At 39.5% G+C, this 20,842-nt stretch overlaps 1 protein-coding gene across 6 annotated transcripts in view; it reads right to left on the reverse strand.

The window, feature by feature from the left end:
* Window positions 1-20,842, reverse strand: part of BBS9 (Bardet-Biedl syndrome 9) — a 461,803-nt gene that overhangs the window by 115,122 nt on the left and 325,839 nt on the right. Inside the window, exon 22 of one of the 6 annotated variants that reach the window (XM_061587180.1) lies at window positions 20,347-20,400. The exons of the other annotated variants lie outside the window; for them this stretch is intronic. Coding sequence (XP_061443164.1) covers window positions 20,387-20,400 — 14 coding nt within the window. The 3' untranslated portion in view covers window positions 20,347-20,386. Of the gene's footprint in view, window positions 1-20,346; window positions 20,401-20,842 lie in introns of those variants that run through there. 6 annotated transcript variants of the gene reach the window in all.

Here is a 20,842-nt window from a genome sequence, read left to right on the forward strand (position 1 = left end):
ATCACTGCAGTACAATGCTTCCTGATCCCAACTCACTCCAGAAGGATATATGGTCAATGGTATTAAAAGCTGCTGAGAGACTTAGAAGAATCAATAGGGTAACACTCCTCTTATCTCTCTTTGGATAAAGGTAATCAATCAGGCAAACAAGGCTGTTTCAGAACCATAGCCAAGCCTGAAGCCAGACTGAAATGGGTCTAGATAATCTGTTCCATCCAGAAACAATTGCTGCTGGCTGCACCTTGCCCAAGAAAGGAATATTCATGGCCAAGCGGTAGCATCTTAAAACCTTAGGATCCAGACCAAAGAGGGATCACATCTCTGATTCTTACAAAGTGATGGGCATCACTCCCACCAATACTTACTACTCCCTGAACCCACCTGGTTAATTCCTCCCTGCTAGATCTCACATGTGGGGAAGGGTCAAGAGGGCAGGTTGTCAGCCTATTATTATTATTATTATTATTATATCCCACCCTTCTTCCTTGTAGGAGCCTACCCCCTGCAATTATCCTATCCACATCTTCAGGTCACAATAACTGAAACCGATAATGTGAATCATGCAAAGCCTGTTTTCTAAGCACCTGCACAGGATTTGCCTCAATTATGGCAACAAATTCAGCATGGATACAAGTGACTTTGCTCTCAAAGTGCTTTGCCCCTCCATTACAATGCCCCTCTGAGTGATCAGCTGTTCCCAATTCCAGGCTGGAGCTGACTAGCCTATTCACCACCCAAAAAAGTTTGGCTGGATGGTTCACTACAGACATAATGAAGGTGAAGAAGAAAGCATTCCTTGCTGCCACCACCGCCACAAGGTAGGTGCAATTATGTGCTCTCACCTGGGTTCAATCATATTTTCATGTAGACTTGTGACAACTATGCTCAAGCCATCATCCATCTTGTTTCATCATTCACCTTCTTGAAAGGAGCCTATGATCTCCGCAGATGGAGATTGTGTCGATAGCCTACTGCCCACCCAACCATTCCATAGTGAGACAAGGGTATCAACATACCCACCAACAATGTCGCAGGAAAGTATGTATTTATAACTTCCACAATAGTATATTTAAGTCCTGTTGAACAATGCACATATACAGAACCTACAATATAAAAAATCATCATATTTTTACCTCACAGGATGACCTGAGTTTGAAAGAGCATGAGCTTCTGCATTTACTTCTACTTTGGGGGTGAGGAGGGGACAACATGCTATTGCCATATGTTATTTATGTATTAATACTGATATAATGATGATGATGATGATGATGATGATAATGATGATGATTTCTGCAATAATAAAATCCTGGATTTCTCTGTTGTCTTCTATGTGACACCTATTTAATTTCTCACATTGCCATTCAAATGGCCACTAGTGATGGCTCTTGTGCTCACTCATGGCCAGACAAGTAGTCCTACAGCACTGTAAAGACATACTTCCTCCATACATCAATGGCTAGAAGACCTACTATCTTTGAGATTAAGGCATATGGAAAAAATGTCTCATGGGTTCTTACCTATATGGACAGCTTACACTGATATCTATGTGTGATAAATATGACAGCTACTGGTTTCTACATTTCATTTGCTATAAAGCATTAATGACCTCCTTTTCTATGTTCCATTACATTTTTATATTCCCCTCCATTTTTCTGCCTTTTACTCTCCAGTCACCTTGTCTATATTATATTATATTATGTTTTATATTATTGTTTTTTAAAACTCAGAAAAACACAATAGAACTAGAAAACTAGAAATAAAAAAGAACCAGGAAATCCAATACGCAGACAAAAGAATTGTCAGGCTAGAACTTTCTTTTTTTCCATGGCAGTTGGCTCTCACATTAAAGAGAATATGCAGACTATGGCAGACAATAAATTAGGAATAAATATCCATGGGATTCATTTATATGCATTTTCATAGATAAGACCATTGATCTAGAAAAGATTCCACAGAGCTCACTGGCCTAAATCTCTAACCTACATAAAACTATAGCCACAGAAAGTTGAAGAAATGGTTGCAACACTTGCAGCTTGACAAATGAACAGCTCTCAGCTAAAGGATGTATGTAAGGCGCTAAAGCTGTAAATCAGCAATTTGAACTGCATTCACTTAAAATTGTACATAATTTGAGTCTGAAGTCACATAATTAGTCATCTCCTTCAGAATTTATTCAGTAAGATCCATTCAGTATTTGTCCAGAGAATTGGATTTAAACTGTGCAGGAGTATCACAGAATGAACAATATCTATTTATCATAAAGAACAAGGTCTTGTGGCACCTTAAAGACTAACATATTTATTATGGCATAAACTTTGATGGACTACAGTATACTTCATCGGATGCATGAAGTGTTACCTTGCTATATATATATACGTACAGAATTGTAAACAGTGAGGTCAGAAGGAAATGATATTCATAAGAGTACAGGCAACAATAATTGCATGATTAACAGTGCTAATTCACAGAAGAGTTGTTGATAACACAGACATCCTGGCATTAGTAAGCTAATTAACATACATAATGTGCTAAAAATCCTTGACATTTGAACAGTTCCACCAGGACTTCAATAAGTTTCATCCCACCATCAACGTGAGGTTCAACCAGTCCACATAAGAGGTTCACTTTCTGGACCTTCTTGTGTCTCTCTGTCACCATGTGTGCATGTGTGCGTGCATACACAAACACACACATCTGTAACTCAGGATAACACTTCATGCATCTGATGAAATTTGTTTGTCTAACAAGACTCTCATTTCATTTTTGTTGCCATAGACTAACACGGCTATCTCTGTGGCATCTTTTTATCAAAAAACTGAGGAAGCAATACATTTTAAATAAGACTTTAAAATAGCCCACAAAAGTGACCATTCTTCATCATCATCTTGGAAGTCTACCAGCCTTGGAATGGCCTCAAAAGACCATCAACATCACCTTAACTCATAACATAGTTTCAGTCTTATAAACTTTTAATGAAGGGCTATCTGGTGCTAGAAAAATAGTACTTCACAATAATTTACAAAACACCATACACCTAGCTAAACTGCTAAATTAAGAAATATACAAGCCAAAATGAATGTATGTCAGTGGTTTCTTGGTAAAAAATGAGATGCTGGTACTCATATCTTAATAAAAGTACTGTGGATGCCAGCTCAAAGTGGCTGGCATAGGCAGCAAAAAAAGAGGCACCGGTACTCTGTACCGGTGAGTACTGCCACAAAAAAAGCCTTGATGAATGTGGATTCTGGACAGGAACCTGAGAGCCTCCTCAAATATTAGTAGTATGTCCTTGGACTGTACCACATCAGACATGTTCATGTTTTCACTCCAACACTGCCTTTTTCTGTCTACATGGGGAATTAATTTAATCTTTCTGTTTCCAGGTGCCATCTACTAAATGCTAAAATATTATGGTGCCTTGTATGCCATGAGCATCATTGAACTATTGTGAGGTACTCTTTTATCAATGGATATGCACACAACATTAGAGACTAAAAAACAAATATAGTTATGTGCTGTCCTTCAGACAGTCTAATCTACACACCAAATCAAGAAGTGCATGACTTAACTCAGCTTAGATTTTCAGTTTCAGTATTTCAACAAAAAATGGTCCTCAGCCGAGCCAATTTTCACATTTGCACATAGAATTATCATTTAGATAGCATTTTCAGCCTGGCAGCTACGCAGTCAGGCCTTTTCGGTAGTGGCCCTGACACTGACATATCAGACTGGCTTCATCTCTTGGTTCTTTTTTAGAAAGCTCTTTAAACTCCCTCCCTCACTTTGGCCTTTAATGGGTGCTCACATCTGGAATGTTCATTTTATTTGTATCTGATTTTTCTATGCTGGTTTATCTCTGAAGTGTATTATATTTTATATTTGATTGTGCCAAGAAGTAATAACTTGCTTAGATTCACATACCCGAGTAAGAATGTGAATTAACTTTTATTTGGACAACCACATCTTGGCTTAATAAGCCTAGATATAAATGAACTGCTTCCTGACCCACACAGCCTCTTCAATTCTCCCTTCACAGTGTGAGCAGTCAAACTAGGAAGACTTGAATTAATTACAGCTTCCTGTTTTGTCTGAACAGGGAAATTATGCTTACCAACTTCAGAACATGTCAGAACAGTAGACCTACACATTAGTCCAACCCTACTGAGGCCACTGTCAACTGTATGTGTGAGTGGCTTTTCCACACACACACAATTTCTAGTAAAGATTGCCTTCGAATCCCACACCTTCCCATCATGTGGAAGGTCTTTACATCACTGATGGCTATCAACAGAAATATCCCACACTTAATGGGGTCCCTGAGATAAAAACATGGATCCTTTACAGAAATATAAAGCTATCTAGGTTTCTCTATTTGAACAATAGATTTGTCACAAATATTAGCAAGTTTCAGGATTTTGAATGAACATTGCAGTTTCAGGTATGTACTTTTAACACTCTCTTCTTCCATTCTCACGGCTCATAATAATATTATCAGAGTGTGAAAATCCCTCAGATTTCCTGTTTAAGTGCCATTATGGGATTGGCAAGAGGGCTAACACCTTAGCTTAGTGAACTTAACACAAACAATATTTCCACCTCCTTGACAATATGCTTCCGTTTTTAAATTATTATTAAACCCACAGGAGATGTTGTACAGCAAACATTTTCGAGATGCTATATTTTCTCTTATGATTTTTTTTTCAGACTGTGAAAGGAAGAGTTCTTGTTTTCAGTAGCAGCATGTTAAATCAGATGAACTTTGCCCATCATCTGACATAATGTGATAATAAGAGTGCTCGCTAAATAGCGACAGACTGCTCTTCCTATCTTTGATGTACTTGGGATTTGTCAAACCCTTACTTCAGCACTCAGGAGAACTGGTATTTATTCATCAGTCGAGCTCTCACAGTCTGCAGAAGCAAATGGCAGGGGAGTGGCAGCTACTAAATTCAAGTTCAAAAGAAGGTCAGATAGTAGTAATTCTCCCTAGGAAGGAAAGTCTGCTGGCTCCAGCTTCTTATTATACCACAAAATAGCAGGGAATTCCTCTGTCTCTTCTCTCAATAGGACAAAGAGCTTTGTTGTTTTTAAGTCAAAGGTGACCAGAGCCTTTCCACAATTAAACCCCAAGGGATTAACTACTATGAGAAGATGAGCACTCGATTGAAGACATAATGGGTGATATTGGCAAAATATAATGATGTCATTATTACCACAGGGTCTCATACAGGCTTAAAAAAAAGAAGCAATGCCCTGGAAGTTAATGACATCACCCTCGGGGCTTCTGGTCGCTCTTAAAAAGTGAAGTCAGAATCAGACCCAAAGTCTCTTGGACACAGTTCCAGATAAACTGCTGTTTAAGCCAAAAGAGCAGCAATCTCTCAGGAACCCTTTTCTAGACAATATAAACAGACAGCAGTGGCACAGAGAGGGTGTGCGCTGAAGTGCCTGCCTCAGGGAGAAAATTAGTCAGCCAACTGGATTCAAATGCAAAATGATCATTTGGTTCAGCACAATGATCATTTGTAGGGGTGGCTCAGGTCTCTGGAGGCTCTTGGGCACAGGTTATCAGGGGGACCCATGACCCCTCCCTTTCCTTCCTAAACCACACCCATCTCTCCTTCCCCTTTCAACTAAAACATTTTTTACCAATATGGCAACCCCCTATTGTCAAACACAAACTTGAGCATTTCACTCTGCCTTTTTAATTCTTTTGTCCACAGTATAACTTAAAGGTAACTTAACCTGCTGTTCTATACATACTTACCTGGGAGTAGGTCCCACTGAACTCATTGGGGCTTACTTCTGAACAGGCATGAACAGTGCATAGGATTGCACTGTCAAAGGTAGAACTTAAGGGATGTGTAGCTTACAGAAAATGCACATATCAAAAGGAAACCATCCAAAAATATTATTCCCTCTCCTGCAATTAAAAATGTCAGTCTCATTTCTATGCATTCATTTGTGCTGTTACAAAGAAGAAAAGTTACTTGTAGAACCGTAAACACTATCAGATTAAATTAACACATCCTCATCCCCGTTGTTGTTTCAACATGTCCAGAAAATTATGCATCTCCTAAATTCTATGGCTGCCAATGCATTCCTTTCAGAGGTAGAACTTAATCTGCAATCCTACACCCTTATGCATGAGACGAATTCTTTTTTTTTTTTATATAGTTTTTATTCAAATTTTTCCAAAAAACAGACAAAACAAAGTAAGAAAAAACATAACAATACTACAACAAAAAATAAAAATAAAATGGTTGACTTCCGATTTGTCACAGATCAGCTATAAGTATATAATATACATCAAACCTGTCCCTTAATATGTACATACAGAATCCCTTTTCTCCATAAGCTGTCTTAATTAATCATCAAATCCCAGTATCATCATTTTATTTTGATCTTTCGACAAAAAGTCTAAGAGAGGCTTCCAATCCTTAAGGAATGTATCTGTCGATTTTTCTCTAAGTAAACACGTCAATTTATCCATTTCTACTAAGTCCATTAATTTCAGTAGCCATTCTTCCATTGTTGGTATTGATTCCATTTTCCACTTTTGTGCATATAATAATCTTGCTGCCGTAATCATATATAATAATATTCTTCCATATTTCTTTTCTATTTGTTTATCCATAAAACCCAGTAAAAAAAATTCTGGTTTTGACTGAATATTTATCTTTAAAATTTTTTGCATCTTCCTACCTATCTGTGCCCAGAATAATTTCGCCTTTTTACATGACCACCACATATGATAAAAAGATCCTTCTTGTTGTTTACATTTCCAACAAACATTAGAGACATTACTATACATTTTTGACAGCTTTTCTGGAGTCATGTACCAACGGTACATCATTTTATAAAAATTTTCTTTAAGATTATAACATAATGTAAATTTCAAGCCTTTTTTCCACATATTTTCCCATTGATCCATTTGTATGTTATGACCAAAATTTTTTGCCCACTTTACCATGCACTCTTTTACTTGTTCTTCCTCCATATCCATTTTCAATAAAAGTTTATACATTTTTGCAATTATGTTTTCATCATTTGTATACAAACCTATTTCAAAATCAGATTTACTTATTTCAAACCCATACATTTTCTTGTCCATTTTATATCTTTCTAACAATTGTAAATAGGCAAACCAATGAAAACTATATCCTTCCTTTATCAATTGTTCTCTCTCTTTCATTGTGTATTCTCCATGTACATTTTCTAATAGTTCTTGATAAGTTAACCATTTCTCTTTTCCAGACATTTCTCTTCTATAAAACGCTTCTTGACTTGAGACGCATAATGGTATTTTCGAATAAAACCTTGGTTTGTATCTATTCCATATTTTCAACAGAGAACGTCTTATAAAATGATTGTTAAAGTCTACGTTTACTTTTACTTTATCATACCATAGATATCCATGCCATCCCCACTTCAGATTGTGGCCCTCCAAATCCAATAGTCTTTTATTCCTCAATAAGATCCATTCCTTTATCCAGACTAAACAGCAGGCAGCAAAATAAAGTCTCAAATTTGGTAATCCCAGTCCTCCTCTTTCTTTAGCGTCTTGAAGTAATTTAAATTTAACTCTTGGTTTTTTTCCTTGCCATACAAATTTAGAAATATCTTTTTGCCATTGTTTAAAAGGTAAATCAGAGGATATTACAGGTATTGTTTGAAACAAAAACATCATTCTCGGTAATACATTCATTTTTATCACAGATATTCTACCCATTAATGACAGTTGTAGTTTATCCCATCTTAGCAAGTCTTTCTTAATCTCTGTCCATAATTTTTCGTAATTATTATGAAACAGCTTTGAGTTTTTATTTGTCATGATGATGCCTAGATATTTCAACTTTTTTTCTATTGTAAAATCTGTCTTGTCCATTAACTCTTTCTGTTCCCTTAAAGTTAAATTTTTCACCAACATCTTTGTTTTTTGATTGTTGATCTTAAATCCTGCTAACAGTCCAAATTCTTTTAATTTGTCCATCAATATATGAATTCCTTCCAAAGGGTTTTCTAGTACAATTATCAAATCATCAGCAAATGCTCTCAATTTATATTCTTCTTTTTTTATTTTTAATCCCGAAATCCTTTTATCTTGCCTTATATCTCTAAGCAGCACTTCTAAAACCAGAATAAATAAAAGGGGAGATAATGGACATCCCTGTCTTGTACCCTTTTGTATTTCACATGAATCCGTTAAGTCTCCATTAACAATTATCTGGGCCTTCTGTGATGTATAAATCGATCTGATCCATTTTATAAAGTTGTCTCCAAAATCCATTTGCTCCAAAACCTGGAACATAAATTTCCAATTCAAATTATCAAATGCTTTTTCAGCATCTAAAAAAATCAAAGCTGCTTGTTTATCATTTCGTTGTTCTAAATATTCCAACACATTCAAAACATTCCTGACGTTGTCACGTAATTGTCTTTTAGGTAAAAACCCTGATTGATCTTCCTGAATAAATTGTTGCAATATTATTTTCAATCTTTCAGCCAAAATCATTGTAAAAATTTTATAGTCATTATTCAGTAGAGATATTGGCCGATAATTTTTTGTTTTAGTTAAATCTTGGTCCTCTTTAGGTATTAATGTTATATTAGCATTTTTCCAACTATCCGGTATCTTTCCCTCTTGCAAAATAGAATTCATTGTAGACTGTAAGGGTAGCAAGAGTTCTTCCTCCAAACATTTATAATACATTGCAGATAGCCCATCTGGTCCTGGCGCCTTTCCTAATTTAATTTTATTTATAGCTTCAGATATCTCTCTTGACGTAATAGGGCCATTAATAACTTGTCTCTGAAAATCTGTAATTTTCGGCAAATTCTGTTTAGATAAATACTCTTCTATTTTTTCAGATGGAATTTCTTGACACTTATACAATGTTGAGTAATATTGATGAAAAATCTTTTTGATTTTTACATTATCTGTCAGCGTCTCATCTCCTTCTTGTATCTTTAAAATAATATTTTTTTGACGTTCTTTTCTTAATTTATATGCTAACCATTTCCCAGGTTTATTTGCAAATTCAAAAGTCCTTTGTTTAGCAAAATTTAATTTCCTTTCAATTTCTCTAACTGTCAACATTGATACTTGCTTCTGTAACATTTTAATTTGATTTACAATAGAAACTTTAGCTGGATTCTTTTTCAATTCTTCCTCTTTTTGTTTTATTTCTTCCAAAATTAATTGCATTTTCTGTTGTTTCTTTTTTTTTAATTCAGAATTACATTTAATAAAGTATCCCCTCATAAATGCCTTACTAGTATCCCAAACAATATTTTCACTTGTTCCTTTATATAAATTATATTCAAAGAACTCCTTTAATTTCTTCTTACATTCTTGTACTACTTTATCATTCTGTAATAAAGATTCATTTAGTCTCCATCTAAATCCAAGATTTTTTTTTTTTAAAGTTAATATCACAGGATTGTGGTCCGAAAAAGTTTTTGGTAATATATCCATTTTAAAAATATCCTTCGCTAAAATTTTTGACATCCAAATCATATCAATCCTCGAAAATGTTTTATGTCTTTCTGAAAAATAAGTAAATTCCTTTGCATTATCATTTATATATCTCCAGGTATCCACCAATTCTAAATGTTCCATGAGTTCAAAACAAATCTTCGGTAATTTACCTTGTGTCTCTTTGATATTTTTTTCAGAAAGCCTATCAATTTTTGGTGAGATTACCCCATTCCAGTCACCCATGACACACCAATGCTCATATGAAAACTCTGACAATTTTTCCATAAGTCCTGTATAAAACCTTGTTTTATCTTCATTGGGGGCATAAATACCCACTATCAAAATGTTTGTACCTTGTAAAGTAATTTCAACCCCCACAAATCTACCACTATCGTCCAATAATACCAATTTAGGAAGCAATTGTGGGTTAATATAGAGAACAACTCCATTTTTTTTTTTTGGTCCAGCTGAAATAAATTCTTCACCCAAATTTTTACAAATCAAATATTTGGAATCTTTCTTCTGAATATGAGTTTCTTGTAGACAAATTATATCCAATTTTAATTTTTTCAAATAATGAAACACTTTCTTTCTCTTCTGCGCCGTGTTGGCTCCATTTATATTCCAAGTTAGGTATTTGTAATCCATCATTAAGCGTGTATTTTAAAATTTGCCTGATGCTCCTTTTGATCCATCATCTTCCTTCCCCTCCTCTGCATATCCTTGTTGACTTTGTTTCCCAGGAACTATATCCATATCTTTGAGTTTATCTTCTTCCATATCTTTTGAAGCTTTTCTCAAGAAGTCCCTTGCTTTTTGAACAGTATTCAGTCTGTATTTCTGTTGTCTGAATGTAAAAATCACTCCTTCTGGAACGTCCCACCTAAATTGAATTTTGCATTGCTTAAGTTTTTCTGTAAGGAAAGCATATTCTTTTCTCTTACGTAAAAGTCTAATAGGAATTTCCTTCATCACCAGTATTTCCTTACCATCAATTTTAAAGGTATATTTAAAGTGTTGCTGTAAAACCATATCTCTGGTCGTCTTCTTTACGAAATGAACAAGCACATCTCTTGGAATTTTTTTCATTGTTGCATATCTGGAGTTAATTCTATAAACTTTGTCTATTTCAAATTCCATCCTATCTTCATTCAAGTCCAGAAATTTTACTAAAGCATTAACAATTTTATCTCTAATGTCTTCACCTGTTTCCTCAGGGATTGCACGGAATCTCAAACAATGCTCTTTATTTCTCATTTCAGTCACAGCTAAATAGTCCAAATTTTTTTCTAGTTCCAGATTTAGTATATCTGTTCTATTCTCCAAGGTTTGTACCTTTTCTTTAGTATTTTTTGCATCTTCCTTTATTTGCCCAATTGTCCCTTTAATCTCATCCACTTGTGTTTTAATATAGTCTTTTATATCTGTCAATTCAGTTTTCATTTCCTGTTTCATTTCCTGTTTTATAGCATTAATCCCTTCCATTATTTTTTGAAACATTTCTGGGGGTATATCCTCTTCCTGTGTATCAATAGAACCTCTTCGCCCCTGGGCCTTGGTTGTTTTTTTAGTTGTCATTTTCAAAAAGAGGCCTTTAATTTCTAATATTAATCACTGTTTCAGAACCTAAGGGCAGTCTATTTCTTTTCTTTTTTTCCCTCCACCAAAAAGAAGAGTTAATATTCCAGGCCTATTATTGAAATCCAGCCAGCACAACACAGTCCTTATCTGCTTCCAAGAATGCAAAACAATTCTGGTTGCCAAGACTAAACAATTAGTAGCATATACGAGCAGCGGATTCATCCAACAAGAAATAGTCCAAAGAGAAAAATAGTCCAAAATATAATAATTACCTCTCATCCGTTTTTAAACTTTAAAAGTCCAAATTCAAGCCAGCTTTTTGTCGTAAAAAAAGTATATAAGTTGTTTATATTTTCTTTCTTCCTTAATTATATTTAAAAGAGAAAAAGTATGACTCACCCAGGTTTCTCAATTGCTGATTCATAAACAAATCCCTTTTATTGCAGTAATTTAAGCCGAATGATAAGGTTTAGGCAGAAGTGGGCTCGCTGGTTAAGAACGTTTTTTTTGAGAGAAGAAAAAACGCTTCGCTTTATTCCAGTTCAGCTTGCGTGGAATTCCTGACTCCGTCTTCAGCCGATCGGCTTGCCTTCTTATCTCAGGAATTTCCTGATCAATTCCAGCCGCCGACAGCTCAACGAAGTCTTGTGGAAGATCTGATCGGTTCTCCTATACCTTGGAGAACATTTAAGCCAGTCCAAGATTCCTCTTGGCTGGCTTTTAACCTGAAAAAAGCTTCCTCTGAGGCAGAGCTCCCTCAGAGACAACCACCAGCCAGCACCACTTCCCGGAAGTCCGCATGAGACGAATTCTGAGCAGACATATATAGGATTACACCTCACTAGAATTCATTTCTGCCCACTGAACTCCATGGAGCTTACTCCCTGACCCTAGTAAGTATATCTCTGATCCCTGAACCTGAACTAACATTTGCAGGAAAGGAGTCTGACAAACTGAGGCAAATAGCAGTGACAAGAAACAAAGTTCTAGGAGTAATAGACAAATCGCTGGGTTCAGATGGCATCCACCTGAGAGTTCTCAAAATGTGAAATTGCTGATCTTCTAACAAAAATATGTAACTTGTCCCTCAGATCCACCTTTGTACCTGAGGTCTGGAAAGTGGCCAATGTAAGGCCAATTTTAACAAGGGATTCAGGGGGATCCTGGAAATTACAGGCTGATTAGTTTAATGTCTGTCCTGGGAAAACTGGTTGTTGTTGTTGTTATGTGCCTTCAAGCTGATTACGACTTATAGCGGCCCTATGAATCAGTGACCTCCAAGAGCATCTGTCATGAACCACCCTGTTCAGATCTTGTACGTTCAGATCTGTGGCTGTCCCATTCAGAGTGGGATCCACGAGGCTGAGACACAGGTGTAATTAATTCTTGTTTTATTAGAGTAATGGATACATCAAAAGCAGTACGTTTCATAGAGAGCACTAAACTAACTTATTAGAATTCCCTAGCTGCACTCTAGACATGCTCTGCAACGTATAAAGAAAGTTGACTCAGCAGCTCCTGCCCTGGAGCCACAGGTTTAAGTAGGGAAAGTCCTTGATCTTAATCTCTGACTCCTTCTCAAGTCCTGCCTCTGACCTGTCCGTTTCTTGTGACGACGAGTGCGGGGTGACGGGGGGCGGGCGTCCAATGGCTCGTCCGAAAGGGCCTCGGCAACAGGCTTGATGTCAGAGGGAGGTTGCTCTCGTGGCAGCTCCCAAGAACCGCTAGGCAGAGGGGGAGAGAGTGCGCCCTCCAGAGCAACTTCCAACGGCTCCTTGTCTTGGTGTGGGGGTGGGGCACACCCTTCTTCAGAGAGTGTGCCATTCGTGGGAACTGACCCTGGCTCCAACTCACTCCTACATCCCCTATCCTGCGGAGACTCAACAACTCCTGGATCTACCGCTCCTTCTGACAGCTGGAGACCCTGAAACTCATGCCTTCCCCCTTCCTGGCCCCCGCAGAGGAGCTGAGGCCCAACAGTGACTTCCTTTTTGGAATCAATCCAACTCTTGTTTGGCCTTCCTCTTTTTCTACTCCCTTCTGTTTTTCCCAGCATTATTGTCTTTTCTAGTGAATCATGTCTTCTCATTATGTGTCCAAAGTTTCATCATTTTAGCTTCTAGTGACAGTTCTGGTTTAACATGTTCTAACACCCAATTATTTGTCTTTTTTGCAGTCCATGCAAAAAGTAGAAAGTATTATTAAAGATAAATTAACCAAGCATATACAAGAACAAGCCTTGCTGAAGCAGAGCTAGAATGGTTTCTGCAAAGGAAAGTCCTGTGTCACTAACTTATTAGAATTCTCTGAGAGTATTAGCAAGCATATAGATACAGGTGATCCAGTGGACAAAGTGTACTTAGACTTTCAAAAAGCTTTTGACAAGGTACCTCACCAAAGACTCCTGAGTAAGCTTAGCAGTCACAGAATAAGATGAGAGGTCCCTGTGTGGATCAGGAATTGGTTAAGCAGAAGGAAGCAGAGAGTAGGAATAAATGGACAGTTCTCCCAGTGGAGGGATGTAGAAAGTAGAGTCCCCCCAAGGATCAGTATTGGGACCTGTGCCCTTTTAACTTGTTCATAAACAACCTAGAGTTAGGGGTGAGCAGCGAAGTGGCCAAGTTTGCTGATGATACTAAATGTTCAGGGTTGTTAAAACGAAAAGGAATTGTGAAGAGCTCCAAAAGGTCCTCTCAAAACTGAGTGTGAGTGAATGGGCGATAAAATAGCAAATGAAATTCATTGTAAACCAGTGTAAAGTTATGCATACTGGAGCGATCTTAATTTCACACATACACTCATGGGGTCTGAACTGGCAGTGACTGGCCAGGAACAAGACCTTGGGGTCGTAGTGGAGAACTCAATGAAGATGACGACTGAGTGTAAGGCAGCTGTGAAAAAGGCAAATTCCATGCTAGGGATCATTAGGAAAGGTATTGAAAATAAAACTGCTGATATCATAATGCCGTTGTATAAATCTATGGTACAGCTGCATTTGGAATACTGTGTCAAGTTCTGGTTGACTCACCCCAAAAAGGATATTGTAGAGCTGGAAAAGATTCAGAAAGGGGCAACCAGAGTGATCAGTGGGATGGAGTGACTTCCTTATGAGGAAAGGTTGCAGCATTTGGGGCACTTTAGTTTAGAGAAAAGGCAAGTAAGAGACGACATGATAGAAGCATATAAAATTAAGTATGGCATGGAAAAAGCTGATAGAGAAATGTTTTTCTCCTTTCTCATAACACTAGAACTCATGGGCATCCAATGAAGCTGAATGTACAAAAGAAAGTACTTGTTCACATAGCATACAGTTAACTATGGAATTCTCTCCCACAAGAGACAGTGATGGCCACCAACTTGAATGACTTTAAAAGAGGATTAGACAAATTCATGGAAGAAAAGGCTATCAATGGCTACTAGCAATGATGGCTGTGCTCTGTGTACAGCCTTGGGCTTCTGGGAAGAAAAGCAAAATACAAATATATAATTTAGCATTTCTCATGCAGAGAAAAATAAATATGTACAAAGCCAGAAAAGCATACCTACACACACTTTTAACGGCAACATTCCATAGTCCTGATATTTTGCAGCAAAATCTCTCCCAAGTTTTCAATCCTGATGAACTACAAACAACAAATACTCTAAGCACGAGAAGTTTCACAACTCTCAGCAACACACACACACACAAACATTTTGTCAACCTTGATAAATAAAAAAAAATTCCTTGTGTTAAAGAAAAGTCCATAGGAACTTTAATTTGCTGCTGCTTCAAGGTGTTTAGTGATTTTATGGTTGGTTTTGTTTTTTATGTCACATCTGATATTCTTGTTTTATGGTTTAATGACTAATAATAAATACCTCCCCTCCTGCAATGACAAGCAGATCAGTAGTGGCTATGTGGAACAAGTGGAGAGAGGTGTGGGTGGGGGAGATTGAAATATTACTTTTTCTCCTCAGAAGGAAGGAAGCCCCATTTCTTCCAAGGCAGCCCATTGTGCTTGACACTGTAAAGATAGCATACTTGGGGAGCAGGAATCTTGTGGACCCAGAGAAGAGAGATCCAGACTTGTCACCAGCGCTGAAACAAACTTACAGCAGGCAAAGACTCCAGTTGGCAACAGCAACACCAAGGAGTTGCTCCTGGTTTGGCTGCAGCTGTGACTGGTGGCCTCCAGGGCTGACTCCAGGAATGCCGGGGCCCTTGGGCATCAGCTTGCCCTGGCCCCTGGCATGTGTGCGCGCACGTGCGCATATCTCACAAGCACGCCCCCCACGCCCCCTACCTTTCTGCTGTCTTTTACCATTGCCCATAACGAAGATGGCGGCCGCGGTTTCCCTAACGGAATGATGCCTCCGCCACCATCTTTTTTGATGGCACATGTGCGTGCTATGCGTGTGCATCTCTGCCATCAACTAAGATGGTGGCAGGGGCTTCAGTACATTAGGGAAACCGCAGCCGCCATCTTCGTTAAGGGCAATGGTAAAAGACAGCAGAAAGGTAGGTGGGGTAGGTGGGGGGCCCCGTGGATCGCGGAAGGGGAGCAGAGGGGCAGCTGAGGGGGCCCCTGTAGCTCCAGGGGCAGTCGGGCCAGTGCCCAACCTGGCCGCCCTTTAGGACCGGCCCTGGTGGCCTCCCTCCTAAGCCCTTGGTGAGGGTAAGCAGTATCAGACCGGTCAAAGCAAAAAGCAGCAGCCACAAAAGCAAGAGGGGCCAGGAGGAGGAGGAAGAGTGCATGTGTGCATCAGGCCTGCTGCTGCTGCTGCTTTATGCCACTCCCTCCATCCCCATCTGACCAGCTGTGCCCAGCTAGCCTGAGCCCACCATGCCTCGCCCCTGCAACCTCGCCATGAAGCCCAAACAGCAGCTTCTGCTAGCAGCCTCAGGAGGCAGAACTGACCATGGAGAGAACAAGGAGGATCGGCAGTGCCTCACTCTCCTGGCAGCTCTCATCAGCAACTTGAGCTTTGGGCGCTGCTCGTCTCTGTTGCTGCTGCTGCTGTGCAGACTGGTGGGGGGAGAGAGGTGGTAGGAGGAAGGGGCAGCAGGAGCAGTACAGCACTGGGGGTCCGAGGTGCTGTGGGCCCTTCTAAGGTTCTGGGCCCTCAGCCAGTGCCCAACCTTGGCTTAGTGTGCTCTAATGTTAATTCCTGGCAATTCTAATTCTAGTATTAGAATATCAAATACTAACTCCAAGTAAAAACCCAAATAATGCTGATTTTTGTATAAAATGATTTCTGGAATCAGTTTCAAAGAACAAGGTAGTAACCTACTTTATTTGTCCTCTAGGCGTATAATTATCAAAATCTTTACGAAAATATATGTGTGCACACATACACACCTTAGAAATTACATTCATATGTGATAATATTTAGGAGCCTTCAGAAAATCCTTTTGTTTTCATGGATAAAGTGAACCTAAATACATTTACTTGAAAGAGAGGAGTGACTGAATCTGATATGAAACTTTCCTCCCTGAGGATACTGTTGGAATTATCTGGAAGAAGAGGGTGGAGAAAGGTGATGTGTGTAGTACACATATGATTAAACTGAAAAGCCATGTGATTTTTCTATTAACGTTCCACAAGCAGAATATTATAACCACATTGACTTTAGCTCATGGGGTTTTCCATGTAAAATTCATGGAATTTTGATATAAAATGTTCGGTGTGTGCACTTCTGGAACCATCATCATAATTTCCCCCTCCTTGGAGAAAATGGAAGATTCTATGGTTTGACAATATTAGAATGGAAAGCCTGAGTTTTCAGAAGAAAGGAAAAATTAAAGTCATTAAAAAAGGGGGGGGAAAGGCTTCAACTGCTAACACACTACTCTGACAGTATGCTCCAAACCACTAAACAGGAAGAAGTAAGCATTTAGGTTTGGATTTATCCATTTCAGTTATCATTGTTGCTTGAATCTGACATTTTGATTTGATGTTTTGCTGAGATATGATTAAATCTTGATACATAACACTGTAAACATCTTAAAGGTCACCCTGATGGATGATCTTTATTGTGAGAGAGACAGGGGGAGTTGCACCTGTTACTTCTGCTTCATCTCTCAGCAGCTGTTGATACCACTGACTATGGTATCCTCCTGGGCTGACTCAGTGGAACGGGTATTGGGGACACTGTATTAAGGTGGTTCCATTCTAACCTACAGGGTTGTGTTCAGAAAGTAGCACTAGCTGAGTACTCCTCGGCCCCCTGGTATTTGTGCTATGGAGTTCCACAAGGTACTATCCTTTTTCCAGTGCTATTTAACATCTATGTGAACCTGGTGGGAGTGATCATTAGGAGTTTTGATGTCATCAGTATGTGGATGACATGTAGGTTTGTTTATTCCATAGCATGTGAATCAGGAGAGGTTGTGAAAGCTCTGGATCAGTGTCTGAATGCAGTGGTGGACTGGATGACGGCCAATAATTTGTGCTAGAATGCTGGGAAGACGGAGGTTCTTTGGGCGCGTAGTTCTGCCAGACACAGGCAAGTTCTAGATGGGGTTGCACTCCCTCTGAAGCAGCAAGTGTGTAGCTTGGGGGTAATCCTGGATATATCTCGTCATTAGAAACTCAAGTTTCTTCTGTGGCTGGAAGTGCCTTTTATTAGCTTTGCCTGGTTCGCCAGCTACAGCCATTCCTGAACAGGGATAGCCTGACCACAGTAGCCCATGCATTGGTAACCTCAAGCTGGGTTACTGCAATGCACTCTATGTGGGGCTGCCCTTGGGCCTGGTTGAGAAGCTCCAGTTGGTGCAGAATGCAGCGACCAGACTGCTGATAGAGACTGTCAAACGTGGGGCTTCACAGAGGCATGCAGCTAATTAACAGATAAGGCCAGACCATAAATCTGCCAGGCGGGAGGAACCTGGGGGTCAGCCAGCGTGTTTACCATTTGGGAAGCACCGAAGGAGGAGGCAGAGAGTCCAAATGTCCAGAAACCAAGAGATCCGATCAGGCAGGGCAGGGTTCAAGGAATGGGTTTAACAGGAGAGCTGGAGTAATGTCTGCAGCAAGGTTTGACGTTGACTCTAGCAAGGAGGCTCCCTTTCCTTCCAGCCTTTTGTACTCTGCATGCTGGCCCAGGTGCTTCCAATCAGCCTGTGTTCTTGCGAGCTCTCCTACTCCTTAATCGCGCTGATTGCCTTCGTTGCTGCAACACCTGTTGGTGTCTTTTCTCTGCTGGGGAAGGGGCAGCCTCCTGGTCGCTTCCTGATTCCGGCAGGGAGGCTCCTTCAGGGGCTTGTCTCTGGTCTGGTGAAGGGTCCTGGGCTGTCTCCCTGCTTGTCCCCTCTCCTGGGTCTGCAGTCTCCCATTCCTCTTTCTCCTCAGATGAGTCCTCTGAGGGGGGCATGACAGGGGCACATTGCTGACATGTGACATCATTGTTAAAGCATCTGCACTGGGTGCCTATCTTCTACCAAACTATGTTTAAGGTCCTCTTATTAATTTACAAAGCCTTGAACAACTTATGTCCAAGGTACTTTTGGGACCACGTGAACCCTTTTATCACAGCTCATCCACTGAGATCATCTGCCAGAACATCACTGGCCATCCCCTGAATTGGCAAGCCTCATCTGACAATAAGAAGAAATTGATCTTTTAGTGTCCTCGGCCCAGTCTTGTGGAATGCTCTGCCGACAGAGATTCAGCAGGCACCTCCTATTCTGATTTTTAAACGCCTGCTGACTTCTGTCACCAGGCTTATGCAGGCAATTAAGATAATATCTTTCCACAATAGTTAGTTAACTGATTTGTGAGTTTAAATTTTTATATTGTTTTATTATGTGTTTATATGTTGTAAACCACTTTGGTGGGTTTTTTTTAATGACTATTGGTATAGAAATATTTTTATAAATAAATGTGAATCACTTTGTGAGATCTGCCTGAAAAGTGGTATATAATTGCCTGAAATAAATAAATAATAAGAGGTGTGCCCAAAGGAAACAAGGGGAGAGTCGATATATATTCTTAGCCTCAGCAGTTTATGATTTTTTTAACAAATGAACAGTGGAGGGGAGCAATTTTCAGCAGAACTGCTGGGTATGGGGAGTAGATGATCAACCCATCTCTCCTGTCCCAAAGAGCTTCCCTTGGCCCTCACTTATATCTCAAAAGGTGCTTTACCTAGGATTGATAGACTGCAGGTGACGGAAGGAACAAGAGGCAGAGGAGAGGGAAAATAAATACAATATTCAAAGTTACAAGGTGATGGTCAGAGAGAGGGAACGCGACAGTAGAGAGATCCAACCCAGAGCAACAGTTAGGGAAAACAAGACAGTAGCCACTGCATTAGGTGGATGAGTTGTAGACCAATGAAGGAAGTTAGAAATACAAGGCAGGAAGCAATTGGATCAGAGAAGTTATCAACATAAATGTTGAAGGCATTGAAGATTAAGGAAGGAATACTGTCAGAAAAGAAGCCAAGTGTCAGGTAAGAAAGTTGAAAGGGGCCTGAGTGACAATATATCACAGCAAAATGAAGGTGCAAGTAAGCATTGGGGAATGTGCATTCTTGACTGAATTTTGTACAATCTCTGGCTATTATGCATAATTTCCAACAGGCCTTGGGAAACGTTCATATTATTATTATTATTATTATTTCAATTTATATACCGCCCTTAGCAGAATAGCTCTCAGGGCGGTGAACAAACAAGATAAAATACAATATATCATAGTAAAAAATCACAAAAACACGTACAAACAAACAACAGAAAGCACAACAAAAACGAAATACAACACAAATTAAGAAGGATACATGTTAAAAGTAGAAAGATTAAGAAAATTAAAAGATTAAAATGCCTGGGAGCATAAAAAGGTCTTTACCTGGCGCCGGAAAGATAGAAGTGTAGGCGCCAGGCGTACCTCTTCGGGGAGGCTGTTCCACAACTCAGGGGCCACCACAGAAAAGGCCCTAGATCTAGTAACCACCCTCCGGGCTTCCCGATGAGCTGGTACCCGGAGGAGGGCCTTAGATTCTGAACGAAGTGAACGGGTAGGTTCATAGCGAGAGAGGCGTTCCACAAGGTATTGAGGTCCCACGCCGTGTAAGGCTTTATAGGTCAAAACCAGCACCTTGAATCTCGCCCGGAAGCAAATAGGGAGCCAGTGCAGACGCGCCAGAATAGGTGTTATATGCGAAGACCGACTGGTCCTCGTCAATAGTCTGGCAGCCGCGTTCTGCACCAGCTGAAGCTTCCGAACTGTCTTCAAGGGCAGCCCTACGTAGAGCGCATTACAGTAATCCAATCTTGAAGTTACCAGAGCATGAACAACGGAGGCGAGAATATTGCTTGGAGAATGTTCAAATGCAGCTAAGATATACTCATTTCCCAAGACCTGTTGGAGATTATACATAATGGTCACTGAATGTACAAAACACAGTCGAGATACACTAATTCCCTAAGGCCTGCTAGAGATTATTTATATCAACCGGGAAATTTGCACAATTCCTTCTTCATGCACAGATTATATGCACATTCTCCATGACGCCTGGTGAATGTGCATAATGTCCAGTTGTTATGCACATTAACTGCTCAACTGATACTCCCTCTACCATGCACACACACTCTCTCTCTCTCGTAATAAGCCAGTATTATTTTCCTCATACTGTGGAGGGCTAAGAAATGGAAGCAGCAGCTTGCCTAACACCACCCAACGAGTTTATGGCTGAAGTAAGAGATGATCTTTCTAGCTCACAGATAGTTCTCTTTAAACATGGTGCTAATCTATTTTATTTATTAACATTTTAACCTGCCATTTTTCCCAGAAAGAGACTCAA

Source organism: Rhineura floridana, chromosome 10 (genome assembly GCF_030035675.1).
Source record: "Rhineura floridana isolate rRhiFlo1 chromosome 10, rRhiFlo1.hap2, whole genome shotgun sequence".
In the NCBI taxonomy this organism is placed as follows: domain Eukaryota; kingdom Metazoa; phylum Chordata; class Lepidosauria; order Squamata; family Rhineuridae; genus Rhineura; species Rhineura floridana.